This window comes from Pristiophorus japonicus, chromosome 4 (assembly GCF_044704955.1).
Source record: "Pristiophorus japonicus isolate sPriJap1 chromosome 4, sPriJap1.hap1, whole genome shotgun sequence".
Lineage (NCBI taxonomy): Eukaryota > Metazoa > Chordata > Chondrichthyes > Pristiophoridae > Pristiophorus > Pristiophorus japonicus.
The window spans coordinates 300,705,968-300,727,883 of record NC_091980.1 but is presented as its reverse complement, the minus strand read 5'-3'; the positions used below and the strand labels follow the sequence as shown (position 1 = coordinate 300,727,883).

General features: G+C 47.5%; 1 protein-coding gene across 1 annotated transcript in view; it reads right to left on the bottom strand.

Annotated features, from left to right (window-relative positions):
• The window catches only part of nrxn3a (neurexin 3a), a 2,272,338-nt gene that overhangs the window by 1,254,593 nt on the left and 995,829 nt on the right, over positions 1-21,916 (bottom strand). Inside the window, exon 11 of the mRNA XM_070879627.1 lies at positions 18,292-18,465. Coding sequence (XP_070735728.1) covers positions 18,292-18,465 — 174 coding nt within the window. The remainder of the gene's footprint in view (positions 1-18,291; positions 18,466-21,916) is intronic.

Genomic DNA, 21,916 nt, shown 5'->3' with positions numbered 1-21,916 from the left:
GTACAGGTCCAAAAGAATGTCTCAGACACATAGCAACAAGAAAACTACATTCTTATACCCTCCGCCCCCCTCACAACCAAACAACTGTATGTGCCCCAGTGTCTGATTCCCATGCTCAAACATTTGACGTCAAGTGCTGTGGGCGGAAATGAATGAAGGTTACTGCTTTTTGTATAACTGTTGGATCGTGCGGTGGGAAACGAGCTGGCATTTCCTCTGCTCCATTGCGTACTGGTACTTTTAACCGGGGTTACACACAGCCACTTAACGTCATAGGTCAAGGTTGTAATGGCCTACAAAAGAGGTTAAAGGTCTTTCCACTGTAATGATACTCACTGAAGATGTCAGCTGTGTAGTGTTGCATTGTATGGAATGCACATTTGACAGTGATGTCTGGAAGACTATAGACTAGAAATGACAGTAGGCGATATTAGCAAATGAGGATTTAACACTTTAGTATGAAGTTTCACTTTAGTAGGAGTGTTAACCTATTTTAAATAAATGGGTTAGTGCCTACATTAAAGCAGCAGACAGTGTAATGCTCCACCAACATGGGGGGCACTTGGCACAATGGTGTAGTGGATGTGGTACTGGATGAGTAACCTAGAGGTAGTGAGTTCAAATCGCACTATGGCAAGTAATGGAATTGAATTCAATCAGTATGTGCTGGCATCCAGAGCCAGCATGCTGGATTCCTGTAAACATCCAGTAAAATACGTGTGTGTCCATTGAACAAAGGCAGGATCGAGCTTTGAAAAGGGACTGGAATTTCTGGCGGGATGTAAAACAGGGATGCTGATTCGCTAGCGCCCATTTGGCACTGCCATCCAAGGCCAGTTTCACACCCAATATATTCTTCTTTTGTTTTATTAACCCCCCTCCAAATTGGCAAAGGAACCCCTTTGGATCAAAGCTTGGGCTTCTTCCTCGTGCAATTTGGATTTTTGCAAGTCCCTGCCTAAATGTTTGGTGGTTAGCTTAGACCCACAAGATACCAAGTTTACAAGCCTCAAATGAGGCTGAAGATTCATATCTTGCCCCCAGTACATCATCATCATTATCATAGGCGATCCCTCGAACGAGGATGACTTGCTTCCACATGAGTTCACAGATTTTTCAATGAAGGATCCAATGTTCCAGTCCTGAACACCAGTTGAGGGGGTGGAAGATGCCTGTGCATGGATTTTTTTTTAACGTGTGGTGACCGTTGCACATCAGCCACCACACGGGCTTGACAGAGCTCGGCCTTCATCCAGTGGCAAAGGTTAACCAGGACGACTGGAGACCTGCTCTGCTACACGGACCTAGTATGCACACATATTGCAGTGTGGGCTGGTCCGTGCTGTCCCATGGCCCCCGTACCCTCATTTACCACACATCCGCCACAATCTCTCGCCGCTCCTCCATCACGGTCTCTCTCCGTTCCTCCGCCACGATCTCTTGCCGCTCCTCCACCACAAACATTCGCCGCACCTCCACCACGATCTCTTGCCGCTCATCCACCCGACCTTCCCGCTCCTCCGCTGTACCTGGGCCCCCCCCCGATGTTCCTGCCTACGCTCCAAACGGCGACCTGGGTTTTGATGATGTCACCCAGTCGCCCACTTTGAAGTCATCGCACACTTGTAGCAGCTCACACTGGAAGCTGCAGTGATATGCTTTTTTATCCTCCCGACCTGCGGTGGTGTCCTTTCGCAAGTTGGGGTGGCCCATGATGTTCTACATCCAGGAACAAAACTGTGAGACAGACTACCTGCTGAATAAGTTCATGCTGTTAATGAGTTAATACTGACTTGTTCAACTCTTCCAAAAATAAAATATCTGTAGAAACCTTGCGGGGGGGGGGGGGGTCGAAGGTTACGTAGTTAAATATAGAGAGAAGTGATACATGGAATACAATGGTTTCAGAATTGCTGGAATTAAGAAGATGTCACTTGTGGAAAGCAACTAGCCAGAACTAATAATGGAAATTAGTCCAGTTCTGGGCACCATTACCTCAGCAAGGATATACTGGCCTTGGAGTGGGTGCAGTGCAGATTCACCAGAATGACACTGGGGGTTCAAAAGGGTTAAATTATGAGGATCGGTTGCATAGACTAATCTTGTATTCCATCGAGTATAGAAGATTAAGAGCTGATCTAATCGAGGTGTTTAACACGATTAAAGGATTTGATAGGGTAGATCAAGAGAAACGATTTCCTCTGGTGGCTTGTCCAGAACAAGGGGGCTTAACCTTAAAATTAGAGAGAGGCCATTCTGGGGCGATGTCAGGAAGCACTTCTTCACACAATGGGTAGTAGAAATCTGGAACTCTCTCCCCAAAATGCTGTTGAAACATAGAAACATAGAAAGTAGGTGCAGGAGCAGGCTGTTCGGCCCTTCGAGCCTGCACCACCATTCAATATGATCATGGCTGATCATGCAACTTCAGTACCCCACTCCTGCCTTCTCTCCATACCCCCGGATCCCCTTAGCGGTAAGCGCCACATCTAACTCCCTTTTGAATATATCTTAACGAACTGGACGCAACAACTTACTGTGGTCGAGAATTCCACAGGTTCACAATTCTCTGAGTGAAAAAGTTTCTCCTCATCTCGGTCCTAAATGGCTTACCCCTTATCCTTAGACTGTGATCCCTGATTGTGGACTTCCCCAACATCGGGAACATTCTTCCTGCATCTAACCTGTCCAATCCCGTCGGAATTTTATATGCTTCTATGAGATCCCCTCTCATTCTTCGAAATTCCAGTGAATATAAGCCTAGTCGATCCAGTCTTTCTTCATATGTCAGTCCTGCTGAGGCTGGGGGGGCGGTCATTTGAAAATGTCAAAACTGAGATTGTTGTCAGTTAAGGTTTATGGAACCAAGGCGGGTAAGATCAGCCGTGAATGGTGGAACAGACTCAAGGGGCTGAATGGCCGACTCCTGTTCCTACATTCCTAGATGTGAGGATAGATACCTGTTGTGGACCTTTGCTTGATTAACTTGGGAGGGTGTTATCAGAGAGGCATGCAGAACTTTCACTTGACAGATCAAGTAAGAAGAGTGGAGACCACGGTAGGAAAGATTGTACATGGTCTGCAATGGAATGGACTTAATGGTCCGCAAGGCTTTCCTTCCCTTCCCCACCACACGTCCACGTATTTGTGTCGTTTGTATCAATATTAATTCTCCATGTTGATTTGCAAATCATCATCCCGATATGTGGATAAAAAACAAAGAGCCCGATTTGCTTCTGAAGAGAAATTTTGAATAAAGTCAAATAAAATAAGAAAATCGATTCTTAAGGGGGGAGAAAAATAAATGAAATGAGAACCAGGTTTAATGTCTTTGTTCAGTTCCTTAATTAGCATCGAGATCGCGCTGCAAGTCACCACATTGGCGGTTAGAATTAGTGCCCGCATCCTGTCACAGTGGAACAGAAATAGAGGCATGTACCATGACACAGATAGCTTTAACTGCTTGTGTCACAGGTTCATGTACTGCCAAAAGGGAGGGCCTTTTACAAGCAACATAATACTTGATCAGCTCCGCTGGGCGGGCCACATTGTTCGCATGCCAGACACGAGACTCCCAAAGCAAGCGCTCTACTCGGAACTCCTTCACGGCAAGTGAGCCAAAGGTGGGCAGAGGAAACGTTACAAGCACACCCTCAAAGCCTCCCTGATAAAGTGCAACATCCTCACCGACACCTGGGAGTCCCTGGCCAAAGACCGCCCTAAGTGGAGGAAGTGCATCCGGGAGTGCGCTGAGCACCTCGAGTCTCATCGCCGAGAGCATGCAGAAATCAAGCGCAGGCAGCGGAAAGAGCGTGCGGCAAACCAGTCCCACCCACCCCTTTCCCTCAACGATTATCTGCCCCTCCTGTGACAGAGACCGTGGTTCTCGTATTAGACTATTCCGCCACCTAAGGACTCATTTTAAGAGTGGAAGCAAGTCTTTCTCGATTCCGAGGGACTGTCTGTGATGATGATGAATAATGCATTGAGTTGGTACTCTACTCGAACCCTGCACAGAAAACAAACTTGCAGCCACAAAAGCTCTACTTTGTCCCAAAACTAACCACCCCCACCTTACCGATAAGGCACTGATTAGTCAGAAAACGGTTCCACAGGTGTCCATGGCCATTCTTCATGGGCCAGTCCAGACGGGAGTGTTCTCCGACAGGTTATTCAAACCGCAGGTGGGTGTCACAGCCCATGTCAATCCTGTGCTCGCCCAGCATCCACATTCTCCAACAAGGACCATTGATCGGTGAAGAATGAGAAGTGGTCTTATTGAACCATATAAGATAATGGAGGGGGCTCGACTGGATGCAGAGAGGATATTTCCACATAGGGGAAACTAAAAGTAGAGGGCATAGTCTCAGAATAAGGGGCCACCCATTTAAAACAGAGATGAGGAGAAATTTCTTCTCTCAGAGGGTTGTAAATCTGTGGAATTCTCTGCCCCAGAGATCTGTGGAGGCTGGGTCTCTGAATGTACTGAAGACGGAGATAGACAGATTTTTGAACAATAAGGGGATGAGGGGTTATGGGGAGCGGGCGGGGAAGTGGAGCTGAGTCCATGGTCAGATCAGCCGTGATCTTATTGAATGGTGGAGCAGGCTCGAGGGGCAAAGTGGCCTACTCCTGCTATTTATTATGTTCTTATAGCAATCAGCGCTGATATAGCAACAGGGCATTGTGCCATCGGGGGAGCTCACATCTGATCCTTTTTTTTAAAATCACCTTTTCAGTGAGAACTGCGAGATTTCTGGACCCATCCGAAATTGAAGGTGCGCTTTGTTATGGGGAGTGTGAGGAGTTTAGCTTTGCATTACAGCTGCAGAGGGCCTTCAAGCACTTAGTTGCCTGAAATGGAACACGTTCCACTCTGAAGCACAAAAGCTGCCCTAGTTTGATGATTACAAAAATTGATTTAAAAAAGAAATGAAAAATGAAGGATAGATAAAGAAGTTTGCAAGAAGAACAGAAACTCTATCGATATCTGTTTGGGTTATAGGTAATAATCAAACACTGTAGAACATTAAACTGAAGTGGCAATTTTTGAAGGCTTTAAATGCATTATTTATTTCATTTGGACCTGAACCATTAATTTACTCTCGTGTAGAAATAGGTTTGCTTCAAGAGTGCAAATATAACATGCCAAACTAAGCTCTTGTTACAAATTCTGTGCTAAACAAGGTTCACTAGAATTTATTTCCATTCCAGACTTGCGCATTCAACAAACTTGTGCTTGGAGACAAATAGAATTAAGCTGAAAATAAAATACAACCTATTAAAGATCTTGTGATAACTAACAAGGTACCAAATCTCCTTGAACATTGCACAGAATAAGGGGGGGAAGGACAAAGCTCTCGGCAATATACGTTAGTGACATGGTTTCGTGTGAAATCATAAACAAGCAAGCCTATAATTTTGCAGAAATAGCAAGTGTGGCAAGTTATCCTGCTGCGTATACGATGTTGCTAGCATTGTGATGGGGGTAATTTCTTCTGAGCCTTAGAAAGAAAAGACTTGCGTTTATACAGCCCATTTCACGACCACTGGACATCTCAAGGCTTTACAGCCAATGAAGTACTTTTTGAAGTGTAGTCACTGTTGTAATGTCGGAAATGCGGCAGCCAATTTGTGCACAGCAAGCTCCCACAAACAGCAATGTGATAATGACCAAATAATCTGTTTTTGTTATGTTGATTGAGGGAAAAATATTAGCCAGGACACCGGGGATAACTCCCTTGTTCTTCTTCAAAATAGTGCCATGGGATCTTTTACGTCGACTTGAGAGAGCAGACGGGGCCTCGGTTTAACGTCTCATCTGAAAGACGGCACCTCCGACAGTACTGCGCTCCCTCAGCACTGCATTGGAGTGTCAGCCTAGATTTATGCACTCAAGTTGCTGGAGTGGGATTTGAACTCACAACTTTCTGACTCAGACGCGAGTGCGCTACCCACTGAGTCACAGCTGACACCTCAGGTGCAAGGAAATGATAAACGCATTATAAATGATCAGAGGGAATCTTCTCCCCACAGTGACAAGATAAAGTCTTTCCCTGCGAAGCCTCAACTAATGAGTTAAACAGATTCCTGGGACCACTCGGGGGCTTAGCCACATAAACAACTCACCGGCTTGTTCCTCCATCTTCAATCCTTTCTCACTTCCTCGGCTCGTTCCACGTCTCCCCTGCTCCTGCCCCCCCGCCCCTCCACCCCGGCCCCGCCATTACCCAGCTTCTTACTAGAGTTTCAAAAGTCTATTTTAATTTGGAAGCTCAAAAACATCTGGTTAGATTTCAAGAAACGGAATTTGGCAACAGATAAAATTATTGCTTTTATTTTATTTAAACCTCAAATCAAAGAATAAACAAGTCATGCTAAAATACAAATAATAAGCATGTGAGTATTAAAATACCGTGACAGACACCAACATAAAAATAAGTGCACTTGAAACTAATTGTTCAATAAATAACTATCTCTTGTCTTTTAACTTTGAAAAGAACTGTCGGATGCGGAGCTCACGGAAGATAATGGAATGGGAATTCTATACTAGCATAGCTTGAAGAAGAAAAGGGTGTCAGTTGACACCCTTTGCTATGTGTCTTCAGCATGAGGTCTTGAGAGCGCATCTTCAGCAATTGAATGGCAAGCTCTGCCTGCACAGTCCTGCCTCAGATGGTCCTCCAGCTTGGCCTAGCTGGAGTGCGGAGCTGGTTCGGGTAGAGGAACCCCATTGCAGATATCATGCATCTATGTCCCGATGGCTGATCCTGATTTCAGCACCACGCTGTACTTGCATTGATGCACAACCCGCTGAGACCTCGCCGCTCCTCCAATTCTGGCCTCTTGCGCATCCCCGGTTTTCATCGCCCCCCTATTGAGGGCCGGGCCTTCAGCTGCCTGGGCCCTAAGCTCTGGAATTCCCTCCCTAAACCTCTGCACCTCTCGCTCCTCCTTTAAGACAGTCCTTAAAACCTACCTCTTTGAACAAGCTTTCGGTCATCTGCCCTAATATCTCCTTATGTGGCTGGATGTCAAATTTTGGTTGATAACTCTCCTGTTAAGCACCTTGGGATGTTTTGCTACGTTAACGGCACTATATAAATGCAGAGTTGTTTGTTGTTAATTGTTTGCAGAGTACATTTTGGAATTCCATCACGCAATGATAGATGTGTCAAAACATCGAATCAAGTTATACTGCAACTCACCATGGATTACAGATGTCCATATTAGCACTGCATGTGCATATAGGGATTTCTTCTACACAAGATTTACCAAGTCTTGGTTAGCACTCTTGGCAACCTGGCTCAGACAGACGCTTCAGTTCATTCAAAGTAAAACTCAACTGTTCCAGCTCATCGCCTTTTAGGTTGCAATGGAAAGAGTGCAGAGGAGATTTACAAGAATGTTGCCTGGACTGGAGAATTTTGGCTATGAGGAAAGATTGGAGATGCTGGGTTTGTTTTCTTTGGAACAGAGGAGGTTGAGGGGAGACCTGAGTGAGGTGTATAAAATTATGAGGGGCCTGGATAAAGTGGATAGGAAGGACCTGTTTACCTTGGCAGAGGGGTCAACAACTAGGGGGCATAGATTTCAAGTAATTGGGGGGAGGTTTAGATATGAGGGGAACTTTCTTCACCCAGAGTGTGATGGAGGTCTAGAACACACTGCCCGAAAGGGTGGTAGAGGCAGAAACCCTCACCATATTTTAAAAATACTTGGATGTGCACTTAAAGTGCCGTAACCTACAGGGCTATGGACCAAGAGCTGGAAAGTGGGATTAGGCTGGATAGCTCTTGGTCGGCCGGCGCGGACATGATGGGCCGAAATGGCCTCCTTCCATGCTGTAAATTTTTATGATTCTATGATGTAAAATTTCACAGCTGAATGTGATAGCAGGTCCAACCCAAGAATCAATTGGACTTGTCTTTAACAATCAATTTGTGGCTTGAGACACAGCTTTTCATCACTTTCCCCACTGCTGGATGGCTTTGAAATCCTGGCTCAAGTCTCCTGAGCCAGAAGTTACAGCAGCATACAGTATGACATCAGCCAAACAGATTGCAACAATGTGCCGCTTCTTGAATATACAATAAGGAGGATTGGCCCAGGATACTTTCTTGAAAAATACTAGTCTTGAGGTTATATGTTGGGGATATTGAAACTTTTAATGCTGGCACCTATGAGGTAAATCACTTGCATATAACTGGCCATAAGCACCAAATGACATTAGCTTGATGCCACGTGCAATGAATTGCCTTTCTGTATTGAGATCTACAAGTCTGGTACTGCTTCCCTACACTTTGGAAAATGCATGTTAGTAGATTAGCTAATCTATGATGGTCACAAAAGCCAAATGTTCCCAGAAGGCCCCATTGATAATGGGCTCTATTATCTTGCTGATAACCACAACATAATTCAGTAAGCGTACTTAAGTTTGGAGAAATATGCCAAGCTGGTTGTAGGCAACAGAAGGATTTTGAAATAGAAGCAACCATTGTTTGTCCCCATTCTATGGAAAGGAGCTGGCAGGAAAGGATAAAGCAACTTTGTTTGCCAAACATTAATTGCGAAGTGTACTATTTGTGCTGTTACAAATTTGGTATCAGAAGATAATTATGTACATCATATTTGCTCATTTTAGGCTTTGCTATTGGGGACAGTAATCCATTCATTGGAACTTAAGGAAAATGATTAAGTGCTGAACAAAACAAGATTTTGTTAATGTTGTTGACAACTCATGAGCACATTCACGCGGGTAGTGTGGCGAGACTTCATCAACAACAACAACTTTAATTTATATAACGCTTTTAACGTAGTGAAACGTCCCAAGGTGCTTCACAGGAGTATTATGACATTTTTTAAAGTTTGACACCGAGCAGCATAAGGAGAAGTTAGGGCACAACGAGGTATGTTTTAAGGAGCATCTTGAAGGAGGAAAGAGTGGTGGAGAGGTTTAGGCAGGGAGTTCCAGAGCTTGGGGCCCAGGCATCAGAAGGCACGGCCACCGATGGTTGAGCGGTTATAATCAGGGAGGGCAGAATTAGAGGAGCGCAGACATCTCGGGGGGTTGTGGGACTGGGGGAGATTATAGAGATAGAGAGGGACGAGGTATTTGAAAATAAGAATGAAAATGCTGAAATCCAGGCGTTGCTTAACCATAAGCCAATGTCGTCGAGCGAGCACAGGGAGTGATGGGTGAGTGGGACTTGGTGCATGTTAGGTCACAGGCAGCTGAGCTTTGGAGGACCTCCAGCTTACATAGGGTAGAATGTGGGAGGCCAGACAGGAGTATGTTGGAATCGTCAACCTTAGAGGTAACAAAGGCATGGATGAGGGCTTCAGTAGCGGATGAGCTGAGGCAGGGGTGGAGATGGGTGATGTTACAGAGGTGGAAATAGTCAGTCTTAGTTATGCTGCAGATATGGGGTCGAAAACTAATTTCAGGGTCAAATATGACATTAAGGTTGCGAACAGTCTGGTTCAGCCTCAGACAGATGGGAGGGAGAGGGATGGAGTCGGTGGCTAGGGAATGGAGTTTGTGGCGAGGACCGAAAACAATGGCTTTGATCTTCCCAATATTTAATTGGAAAACATTTCTGCTCATCCAGAATTAGATGTTGGACAAGCAGTCTGACAACTTAGAAACCGAGGAATATAAACCTGATGGCAACCAGTCTGTACAACTTAAGATGACTATTCTTTTATGTTACAACCAAATGTATTGTCAAGGAATGTAGGAACAGGAAGAAGCCATTCAGCCCTTCGAGTCTGTTTCACCATGCAATTTGATCATATCTTAACTCCATCTACCTGCCTTAGTTCCATAACCATTAATCATAGAATCATAGACATTTACAGCAGAGAAGGAGGCCATTCAGCCCATCGTGTCCACGCCGGCCGACAAAGAGCTATCCAGCCTAATCCCACTTTCCAGCTCTTGGTCCGTAGCCCTGTAAGTTACAGCACTTCATGTGCATATCCAAGTACTTTTTAAATGTGGCGAGGGTTTCTGCCTCTACCACTCTTCCAGGCAGTGAGTTCCAGACCCCCACCACCCCCTGGGTGAAAAAATTTCCCCTCAAATCCTTCATTGAAACACCTGCGAACTCATCCCTTTTTGGCGTGGAAACAAGTCATCCTCGATACAAGGGACTGTCTATGATGAGTGTTATCTCCTCAACCTGCATCCTCCAGGATGTCCACAGCTGTTTGGGTGCTGGCAAAGGTGAGGCGAGAGCGATGCAGACCACTATAATCGTACCTTACAAAGCAGAAGGAGACCATCCGGCCAATTGTGCCTGTGCAAAGATAACGCACACCACAGAACTGTTTTAGATTCTGGATGTAATCAGAGAATGACACAGCACAGAAGGAGGCCATTCGGCCCATCGTGCCTGTGCCAGCTCTTTGAACGAGCTACACAATTAATCCCAGCCCTCTGCTGCAATCCTCATGCTGCTGGTGGTGCTCTCACAATGGCATTAGGTAGCGAATTCCAGGATATTGGGCTTGAAATGCAGTTTATACCGTTACCGGGTGCGGGCGGTGGCTAATGGGCGGCAAAGGCCTACCGTCGATGGTAAGCGGCATCCACCGCTCCGGCTGAAATTGAGTCGGCTCTTTGGCAACACTGCACCGGCGTGGTGACGTCATCCAGCGTACCTCGCCTCTTCGGCGCCACTGTCGCGATAATTGCTTTGTGCATACAAACAGGGGGCCGTACAGCCTGAAAAAAGTGGTGGTTGAACAGCGGAACTCGGGCGGAATTGGCCAGAGAGCAAGGTACGTTTATTTCTTTCGTTATTTCTTCACTTTTTCACTAGTTCTGACAGTGGGGAAGTTTGTGCGTGAGTGGGTCGGAGAAGTTTGAGGTTTGTTTTTCTTTCTTCCCTTTTCTTCCCGTTTTCCAGCGAGCGTGTCGGCAGGCTCCCGATGGGAAATTCAGTCGGCCTGCTGAGCTCCTGCTTGAGGATGAGTGTGCAGCGGTGTCTTTTAGCGCTACTCTCTCCTCTTTGCGTGTAAACACTGAATTTGGCATTTGGAGCCTGCACCTAATGGCCAGCGGTAAAATCAGCACTGGGGCGGTGATACCGCCTTAAAAATGGCGGGACCCAATTTAGCCCCCATTGACTCAGAACGCTGAAGACCATGTCCATGTCAAGGTGGTGTGTGACTTAGAGGTCACAGAGCAGGGAGGTGCTGTCAATATTGATAAATTGCTGCAGTACATCCTGTAGACAATACATACTGCAACCACAGTGCACTGGTGATGGAGGGCGTTTGTCCCAAGTCCAGTGGCAGGGACCCTGATCACGCAAACAGCTCTGTCCATAATGGTGTGTATTCGGATTTGGTATTTTATGAACACCCCTAACAGGAGCCTTGCAGATGGTGGAGAGGCTTCGAGGGGTCAGGAACTCATTGCAAAGTACCCAGCATCTGCCCTGTTCTTGTAGCTGGTCCAGTTAAGCTTCTGGTTAATAGTGACCACCAGGCTGCTGAAGGTAGGGGTCTCGATGATGGTGGCACCGTTGAAAGTCAGAGGGAGATGCTTGAGCTTACTCTTCGAGATAAGTCTTCAAGGTGGTCATGGTCTGGCACTTGTGTGTTGGGAATGTGACCTGCCACTTGTCAGACCAAGTCTGGATGTTGGTTGGTCCTGCTATGAACTGGCATAGCATGTTTCATTACCAGAGGAGTTGGGAATGGAGCTGAACATTGTGAAATCTTCAGCAAACTCAACTTATGATAGAGGGAAGGGTCACTGATGAAGCAGCTGAAGATGTTTGAGACAAGGATGCCTCCCTGAGGAATTCTTGCAGCGACGTTCTGGGGCTGCGATGATTGGCCAACAACCACAACCGTCTTCCTTTGTGTCAGCTGTGACTCCAGCCTAACTCTGGCAGAACCCAATCTGAGCATGGGTGAGCAGATTAGTGATGAATAGGTGTGACTTGATGGCACCATTGATATCTCTGCCCATCACTTTACCAATGATCGCTGATTGTTCAGGTTAGATTTACCCTGTTTTTTGTGGTATGACGTACATTGTTGGTTGGATGCCAGTATCATAGCTATAGTGGGGGAGTTTGGCGAGAGGAGCAGTTAGCTCTGGTGCGCAGGTTTTCAGCATGACAGCCAGCCTGCTATCAGCGTCCATAAACTTTGTGATGTCCTGTGCACCTGGCCTCTTCTTAATGTTGTCTAACTTGGCAGCTTCCTCAAGATGTGCTGCTTTCCATATCTGTTCCTTGATCGTCCATGTCGTGCGCTCAGCACTGGGCCTGGGAGTCACGCAGTGGGCGTTAAGCTAGCTACACCGGTCTTGTCCCCTTTCCCACAGAGAACTGGAAAACATGCCCGACAATGTCTAGTTTGTTGTCGAGGTAGCTGGAGGTTGTGAGATTATATAGCTGGTCGGTGAATTAGGTCTATATTATCGCATGGATCAAAATGTATTCTCTATTAACACATAGTGGGGCCAAGAAGATAGCTCAAAACTTTCCAGCGAAAACAATTCAATTCAAATACATATTTTACGATCATGACAATTTTCATGATGAGTATATCTTTTAAAAAATAAACGTGCTCATCACGGATGAACTACCATTAAAAGCATGTTTCCAACTTGGTTTTCATTTCACTCTCATCCTACTTTAGAATTTAGAATTAAAGTGCACTTCCTTAGCACTGCTGCTCATAACAAGCAGAACTCCTTCATCCCCGCCAAAGGGCAACTTTCACTGTACAGAGCTCATGTGGAAAGGGGTTTGCGCATTCACATTAGAACAACAACTCATTCACAAACCTTCATCCTGGCTGAAGGGGGACACAAAGTGGTGACATTGGCCCGGAACTTGTGGTCCCAATGACAGTGAATTGGCAGCGATCGCCTCACCGTCGCCGTTGAACCAGACCGCAACTTCGGGATTTCGCGCATGCGCAGCCGAACGCGGAACTCCTGAAGTTGCGGCCTGTCATTCACTGCTCCTCCACAGGTTGTGGTGTGTACCCCCCTCCGCCGCCACCCCCCCACCCCTGCCCCACAGCCCGCAATCGGTGAAATCACTGATCTGACCAAATCCTCCCCTTTTCCAAACAAATATTGCTGTTCGAAACCCCATAAAAAGTTAGGCCCATTCAAATGAGACGTGATTGGGATAAGGATCTAAGGATAAGGGGTAAGCCATTCAGAACTGAGATGAGGAGAAACGTCTTCACTCAGAGAGTTGTTAACCTGTGGAATTCCCTGCCGCAGAGAGTTGTTGAATCCAGTTAATTGGATATATTCAAGAGGGAGTTAGATATGGCCCTTACAGCTAAAGGGAGCAAGGGGTATGGAGAGAAAGCAGGAAAGGGGTACTGAGGTGAATGATCAGTCATGAACTCATTGAATGGCGCTGCAGGCTCGAAGGGCCGAATGGCGTACTCCTGCACCTATTTTCTATGTTTCTATTTTTCTATGTTAACAGCGCTGCAATTATTTGCACGGACAGTTTTGTGGCCCTCTGCGCTTAGGCGCGGTATACCGGAACCGCGCGGGCGTTGTGGCCTGCATCGCCATGCTTTTCTCGGCTCCGTGCAGAGAAGGTCAGGGGATCCATTGGTGCCCGGAGGTTAGGGGGGTGGGGGGAGGAGAGAGATCGGAGTGGGAGAGAGAGGGGGGAGATCGGGAGAGAGAGAGAGAGAGAGAGAGAGAGAGAGGAGATTGGAGGGGCTGGAGGGTGGGGGGGGGGGGGCGGAGAGAGAGAGATCAGATCGGAGGGGGGAAAGAGAGAGAGGTGGGAGATCAGGGGAGAGAGAGGAGATCGGAGAGGGAGAGAGAGGAGATCGGAGAGGGAGGGAGAGATCAGATCAGAGGGGGTGGGGGTAAGAGAGGGGATAGATTGGGGGGGAGAGAGAGGAGATTGGAGGGGTTGGGGAGGGTGTGTGGGGAGAGATCAGAGTGGGAGAGAGAGGGGGGGGGAGATCGGGAGAAAGAGAGAGCAGATTGGAGGGGGTGGGGGTGGGGAGAGATCAGAGTGGGAGAGAGAAAAGGGTTTGGAGGTGCTGGGGATGCGGGGGGGGGGGGGAAGAGAGAGAGGAGATCGGAGGGGGAAAGACAGGAGATCAGAGGGGGAGGGAGTGCGATTGGAGCAGGGAAAGAGGGAGGTGATCAGAGTGGGTCAAGAGAGGAGATTGGGGAGGAGAGAGATCGTAGTGGGGAGAGAATGAGAGGAGATCGGAGCGGGGAAAGAGATCGGGGGGAGAGAGATCGTGAGATCGGAGAGGGAGAGAGAGATTGGAGGGGGAGAGGGAGGAAATGGGAGGGGGAGACAGGAGACCAGAGGGAGAGGAGAGAGAGTGGGTCGGGGAGGGGTTGAGTAAGGTCAGGATCTTATTGCGAGGGAGCACAGAGGGGTGGATGGTGTGGGTGGGGGGGGCGCTAGGGACACAACATGATCCAGATGTAAAGGGGAGGGGGGATGGTGGATGGAAGCAAGAACGTGACCCAGATGGGAAGATAGACATTGTTCAGCCAAAGCTCTGCTGCCCGAATCCCAACACGCAGCAAGTCCCGTTCATCCATCAGCCCTGTGCCCACTAAGCTGTGCAGCCGTGCTGCTGCCTGGAGGTCCCACGCAGCTCGTTAAAGGGACCACGCACCCCACCCCCCCCCCAAAAAAAAAATTAGGGGGAGCAGAAAATTATCAAATAAGAATATCACCAACGTTCCCGCGAAGGCGCGCGCGCATGCCCGCACATCAATCTTCAAGGTCCCGCGCAGGTCGCTCACCGGCCTTTACACTGTAAATGCCGTGCATGCGCAGAAATATAAAGGGACCGCGCATTAAAAGAAACAGTCTGCGCGGAACAAAGTGCAGCTTCCAGGGATCATTGATTATCACTTGTCTTCACAATACCCTACTGTCCATGCGGTGCACCATTGGTCGCGAAAGGTCTCGGGGGGTGGGGGGAGAAGTGGTGGACACACACAGCGCGAGCTTCCTCTCCAGTGCCCCCCCCCCCCCCCCACCCCGGGGGCCGGGACATAGCCACGGAAGGCAGAGCCAGAGCGAATGACCTCCCCATCATGGCCCTGCGTCTATCCTGGACCTCTGCAGCTGACTGACAATGGCAAATGCTCATCAATCAAAGGGATGAACAGTTGGCACATTGTTTTGTATCTGAGTGTCACATCAGGGGATCCTGAAAAGAGCCTGATGCTTGGCTCGGAGTCTACTTATCAATGCATGGGCATTCAGCCAGCTACAATTAAAAAAAATTAAACCAGGTGATGTGATGGCGAGTGTCTCACGTCCTGACCCCGCCCCCTCCCCCAAAGCCTTTCCACCATCTACAAGGCACAAGTCAGGAGTGTGATGGAATACTCTCCACTTGCCTGGATGAGTGCAGCTCCAACAACACTCAAGAAACTCAACACCATCCAGGGCAAAGCAGCCGCTTGATTGGCACCTCAACCATCACTTTATACATTCACTCCCTCCACTACCGGCTCATCGTGGCTAAAGTGTGTACCATCTACAAGATGCACTGCAGCAACTCACCAAGACTTCTTCGGCAGCACCTCCCAAACCCGCGACCTCTATCGCTTAGAGGGACAAGGGCAGCAGGCGCATGGGAACACCACCACCTCCACATTCGCTCCAAGTTACGCACCATCCTGACTTGGAAATATATCGGCCGTTCCTTCATCGTCGCTGGGTCAAAATCCTGGAACTCCCTCCCCAAACAGCACTGTGGGAGCACCTTCACCACACGGACTGCAGCGGTTCAAGAAGGCGGCTCACCACCACTTTCTCAAGGGGCAATTATGGATGGGCCATAAATGCCGGCCTTGTCAGTGACACCCACATCCCGTGAATGAATAAAACAATAAAACTAAGTAAAAGTACAGGTATACTGAGTCCGCAGCGCAATCTTGGATACTCGATGTATTTCGTACACTTGACTTTCAGATAACTTTGACTGGTCGAGAACCTATTCCACTTTCACTCAGATGTAACTGCTGGCTGACGCGTCTGAGCTAATGATGAGTTTGCAGCAGACACAATGTCCAAATTTATCCGAGCGTCATTAAAATGTATGCCTTTCAAAGTCGAACGCAAAAAATAGAAAACAATTTTTTTAAAGTTGCAGCTGATGCAAATTTCAGATAATTGCGTCAAATATTGAAAGTCCCTAATTCAGAGGCAGCGTATTGATCATCTCACATCAAAATCGACGCATGTCGTTACTGAACAGCTCTGAATAAGCTGTAAAAAAAAGTGTGTTTGTGATATTTAACATTGTTTAATTCTAATAAAATGTTAATAAATTATGTAACGTCACCTCTCGTGTGAATTAAGACATCTCAGGAAAGGCTGCGGCCTTGCACTAAAATAGATTGCAATGTCATTATGAAAATGCACTGGCTTCCACCCACCTCCCCTCCCTCCCCCCCACCGCAAAATGCACTGGCTTCCACCCACCTCCCCTTCCCCCTCCCCCCCACCGCAAAATGCACTGGCTTCCCTCCTATCCCTGCCCCCTCACCCCTCCGCCCACCCCTCCCACCACCCCCCCCCCCAATATAACCGACAAATTATTTTTTCCATTTTATATTTTTCTTAAAACTTGCACAGATGAGATCAGATGGCAACTGCAGAACACAATAAAGAAACTAATAAAAATGACTATGTGTATCGCTTCTTGTTATCCAGTATTGGAATCAGGGATGTACAGGGAAATTGCTTTTATGAAGAAGGGAGGTAACCTCCACTGCAAACCCACAACGTCACGTGTCCCCTGCCTCGCGCAAGCCTTTCGTGGGGACGGGAAGGGAGGAAGGAAATGAAGAAATCAAAATTAAATGAATTGGTTTCATTAAAAACAGAAGCAGTTCAACGAGGAATAAAAACTGGAGCAATTTTGCCTCTCGATGACTCTCGAGATGCTTCCATAAGAATTACAATTTATATACACTTGCATTCCCAAACTTCTTCTGTCCCCCTCCCCCTCACCAAGGGCTATGACTCATGTTGAGAGGCAGGTTTACAGGCACCAGCATCCATCTATTCTCTCGCCCACCAGGCCGTTTTTTTGACGTCAGCCCAGATGAGTGTCAGCGGGCTATTTGACCCTGGAGGCCATCGCGGCCAAACTGGCCCTCACTTGGGATCCGCGCACGCGCACTTCACGACAGCACCTCCCAAATCCACGACCTTTACCCCCGAGAAGGACAAGGGCAACAGGCGCATGGGAACACCATCAGCTGCAAGTTCCCCTCCGAGTCACACACCATCCTGACTTGGAAATATATCGGCCGCTCCTTCATCGTCGCTGGGTCAAAATCCTGGAACTCCCCTCCCAAACAGCACTGTGGGAGTACCCTCACCTCGCGGACTGCAGCGGTTCAAGAAGGCAGCTCACCAGCACCTTCTCGAGGGCCATTAGGGATGGGCAATAAACGCCGGCCTTGCCAGCGACGCCCACATCCCGTGAACGAATAAAAAAATAAATTAAAAAAAACAGCTGGAATCACTGGATGACGATCAGCTTCCCAGCCACCAGCCCCCTCCTCTCTAACCACCCCTCCACCACCCCGTGGGATGCTGAAGCCAATGGCCATAATGCGCTAAGCTGGCACAGGTTGTGAATCAAACCTGGGGTCTTCTGGTCCATATGATTCAGTGACATAGAATCATAGAATGATACAGCACAGAAGCAGGCCAGTGGGCCCTGCGTGTCTGTGCTGGGTCTTTGAAAGAGCTATCCAACTTAGTCCTACACCCCTGTTCTTTCCAGTTGTCTGCTTTAGCCCACTAGGCAATTGCAGAAGCCCATCTCTGTACTTCTAAATCATTTCATTTCTTGTTGATGGATTCCAATTAAGCTTACGACGTGCCATTATCATGCAAACGCAACATATCTTGAGTGAGAGGAGCAAAATAAATGTTTCTTGAAGAAATAACGTCAAGAAAGGCAGGGTTTGCTTTTTTGATAAATAATATATTTACTCATTTACAACGTACAAATGGAAGTCCAAAAATAAAAGAGCCCTCTCACGTCTGTTGTTACATACAGGAAAAGTCGAGTAAGATTTACAGGTTTGGCATTGATACGACAGCGGCGGCTTAACTGGTCAAACAGACAGGTCCAGTGGCGAACACATGATTACAATGGAGGACATCGTGATGACGGTTAGCAAAATGGAAAGTTTCTCAGATGGAAGGATGTGTAGGTGTGGGTTTGCACTACTGTTCGAGCTGATGAGGGAGCCTGAACTAGAGTTGCTAAAGGGTGTACCTTCACATCCACGGTCAATTTGCCCACTCCGGTGTAAGGCATCGTAAATCAGGTCCGGCAGCCTTCCATTGAGGTCCACCGATGCCAAGCAACCCTGAAAGCCGTCCCTGGAAGCCACAAGTTTGGGCAGATTGCTGTACATGCCTTGGGCCAGCCCAGCAATGTAGAGGACACCTGGTGAGACAAAGACAACAACAAAAGAGCATTGCGTTAAGCAGAGAACTTTAGTGCAATGCAGTAACAACAACTTATATTCATATGGCACCTTTAAACTCGTGAAATGTCCCAAGGCGCTTCACGGGAACATTAAAAAAATTTTTTTTAATTGACACCGCATAAGAAGAAATTAGCGCAGGTGACCAAAATCTTGGACAAGGAGCGTCTTGAAGGAGGAAAGAGAGGTAGAGAGGCGGAGATGTTTAAGCAGAGAATTACAGAGCTTGGGGCCGAGGCAACAGAAGGCACGGCTACCAATGGTTGAGTGATTATAATCAGGGATGCTCAAGTAACCTTCAAAGCAATGGTCCTTGTGTTCCAAAGCACACAGCTGAATAAATTAAATATGTGTCTGATATTATTTTGCCTTGGGTATCTGCAGGGCCACTTACTTATTAGTATGTCTTGTTTTCCAATTTCTTTTTTGGTCAACTTTCTATCAGTTCCCCTTCTGAAGGCTCTAACTCATGCTGAGATAGCACGCAATTTGAGCCTACACTGCTCCAATACCCACGCCCATGTTCCCATCCTTCAGGCATGAGCCTGGAATGAGGCGATTCCACCATAGAAGGCAGCGAAAAACACACGCTTGCACTTTCCAGCGGGAGTCATTAGATAACGATCACAACTGGAAGGCCTGTCGGATTATTGGGCCATGGGACCATGGTGACACTGCCTCTTGCTGAGGCTAATGCAGCACAGACCAGGAATTGAGCCAAAGTGAATATCGACACCACTGTGTCAGTCAAGGAGTTTGAGGCGGGGTGGGACTTACGGCAGGAAGTCTTACAGCAAAACGTCTATTTACTTAGCAAACAGAGGGGCTGAAATTCAGGTGCACCAGAAAGCTGGCGCACCTATGGGTTTTGGGGTGGTAGTCACTGCTGGAACTCCTGGTACAATGAGTAGATCCATTCTCAGGACTTTGACATTTTTTTCAAAGTCCTACAGGAAATAGATCATAATGGGGGCGGGCCTTAGACTCAAAGCCAGGTTGATTGGCCGAAAATGGATTGGTCGGGGCTGTCCGTCGCTGTCAATCAGCGGTGGAGTTGTGGTGACGTCACAGCGCGTGTACGTCACAGCGCTCACTCCCCTCCCTTAAAGGGGAGAGAGTCCATCATTTTTTTTTATCTTCAGCCACTGGGCCAGCAGGGAGGGTTTCAGCCGGGCCGGTGGCCTGGCACCCAAGAGGCCTGGCACCCAAGAGGGGGTGCCAGGCTGCCCGTTGGCAAGTCAGCCGGCAAAAAATGTTTCCATTGTGGCCGCGGCAGTGGGCCCGCCCTTTTAAGGACAACCGCGCTGCCGAGATGCACTTAGTGCGGAGATGGTGCACCGGCAGAAAAACCTGTCGGGGGCACCGCACGGCGGGGGAGCAAAGGATTCAGCTGAATATGGATAGGGAAGTATTTTTATTGTTTTAAATTGGCGGTGTAACCAATTGGGTGGGATGGGGATCAGGCCGAAAAGTCCCCGACCTGAATTTAGGTCGGGTCGGCCTGCTGACCCCAAAGCAGCGGCCATTCGATTTTTAGGAATGGCCGCTGCAAACGGGCAGTAACGGGTCTTTGAGACCCTGAATTTTGGCCCCAGAGTCTCTTTAGAAAGCCCACCACAACAAACAGTCTACAGAGTCTATTTAAAAAGAACAACAGCGAACAGAACTCCGGACCGAAACTGCAGGAAACTCTCCCGATAACAGCAGGGTTCTTTCTCCAGCAAAAATGCAGTGAGTGGAGGAAAACTGCATAGAAATTATGTGCATAAAATCAATCCCAGTCACTTAAAGCAGGCATGATTAGCAGGGGAAATACCCAATCATCTCCATTCTGGCCGGGGATAGAGGTGTCACTCGAAGCAGCGCGACAATAAATTTACCAACCAGGCTATCGGGGGAATCCAGCACGCCATTGATTGGAATCTGTGTGGTTCATTCGTTCCTACTGGTCCAGCAACTAAGCAGTGAAACAACTGCATTTGTTTAACTCCACCACTATCTGGTTTGTTTAACTGCCTTGCTTGCTTAATTGGCTGGGCTTCCCCAAACATGAAATACTTTGATTTCATGATCCATGTCAAATGTTTAACTGTGCTTTTCTCTTTGTAATTTCTGGGAGGATATCGCCGCCTTATCTCTAGTGAAGCAGAGGCAGATAACTGCAGCGTTGCACAGTGAAGACACCTCTGCTCTCTTGTTTTCTGTCTTAGAGGATTCGTATTTGTTTTTTGATCAGTGCCTGGCATTCGCAAACTTGAGTCTCCGAAAGAATGGCTGAGAAATCCACACCGTTAAAAGCTTCCCATTGCCCGAGTTAGCAACAGCAACAACCCACTTACCCAAGGGCCACAGAAACTATGCACAGGTTGGCAACAGCCAAGGACGAGGCGTGCCTGGGACGATTGCTGGAGTTTGACTGGGCAAAACTGCGCAGTTTGCCGATTTAGAACACTGGCTAGCTCCGCGTCAAGCTGCAGCCGAACCTAACCATTCGCCAATTGGTTTGCACAATTACCTGGAACCAAAGGGCAAGAATCACAGTCCCCGCCAGTGAGTGGCACTCTCGCCTCTGAGTCAGAAGGTCGTGGGTTCAAGTCCCACTCCAGAGACTTGAGCACAAAAATCTCGGTTGACACTCCAGTGCGGTGCTGCACTGTCAGAGGCACAGGGGAGTTATCCCCAGCGTCCTGGCCAATATTTATCCCTCAATTAACATCACGATAAAAACAGATTATCAGGTCATTATCCTATTGCTGTTTGTGGGACCTTGCTGTGCACAAATTGGCTGCTGCATTTCCTATATTACAACAGTGATTACACTTCAAAAGTACTTCATTGGCTGTAAAGCGCTTTGGGATGTCCTGAGGTCGTGAAAGGCGCTATAGAAATGCAAGTCTTTCTTTCTAGCCAATCATCAATAACACAACTTTCAGCGATTTGTGTATTTGTACTCCGAGATCCCTTTGCTCCTCAACCCCATTTAGATTCTTGTTATCCAAGTAATATGTGACCTCCCTAATTTTCTTATCAAAATGTAATACCTCACATTTATCGGTGCTGAATTTTATTTGAAATTATATGTCCATTCTACAAGTTTATCATGCCTTCTTGCAGAGAGGATACTTCCACTCATAGGAGAAACTAAAACTAGGGGACATAGTCTCAGAATAAGGAACCGTCCATTTAAAATTGAGATGAGGAGGAATTTTTTCTCTCAGAGGGTTGTAAATCTGTGGAATTCTCTGCCCCAGAGAGCTATGGAGGCTGGGTCATTGAATATATTTAAGGCGGAGATAGACAGATTTTTGAGCGATAAGGGAATAAAGGGTTATGGGGAGCGGGCAGGGAATTGGAGCTGAGCCCATGATCAGATCAGCCATGATTTTATTGAATGACGGAACAGGCTCGAGG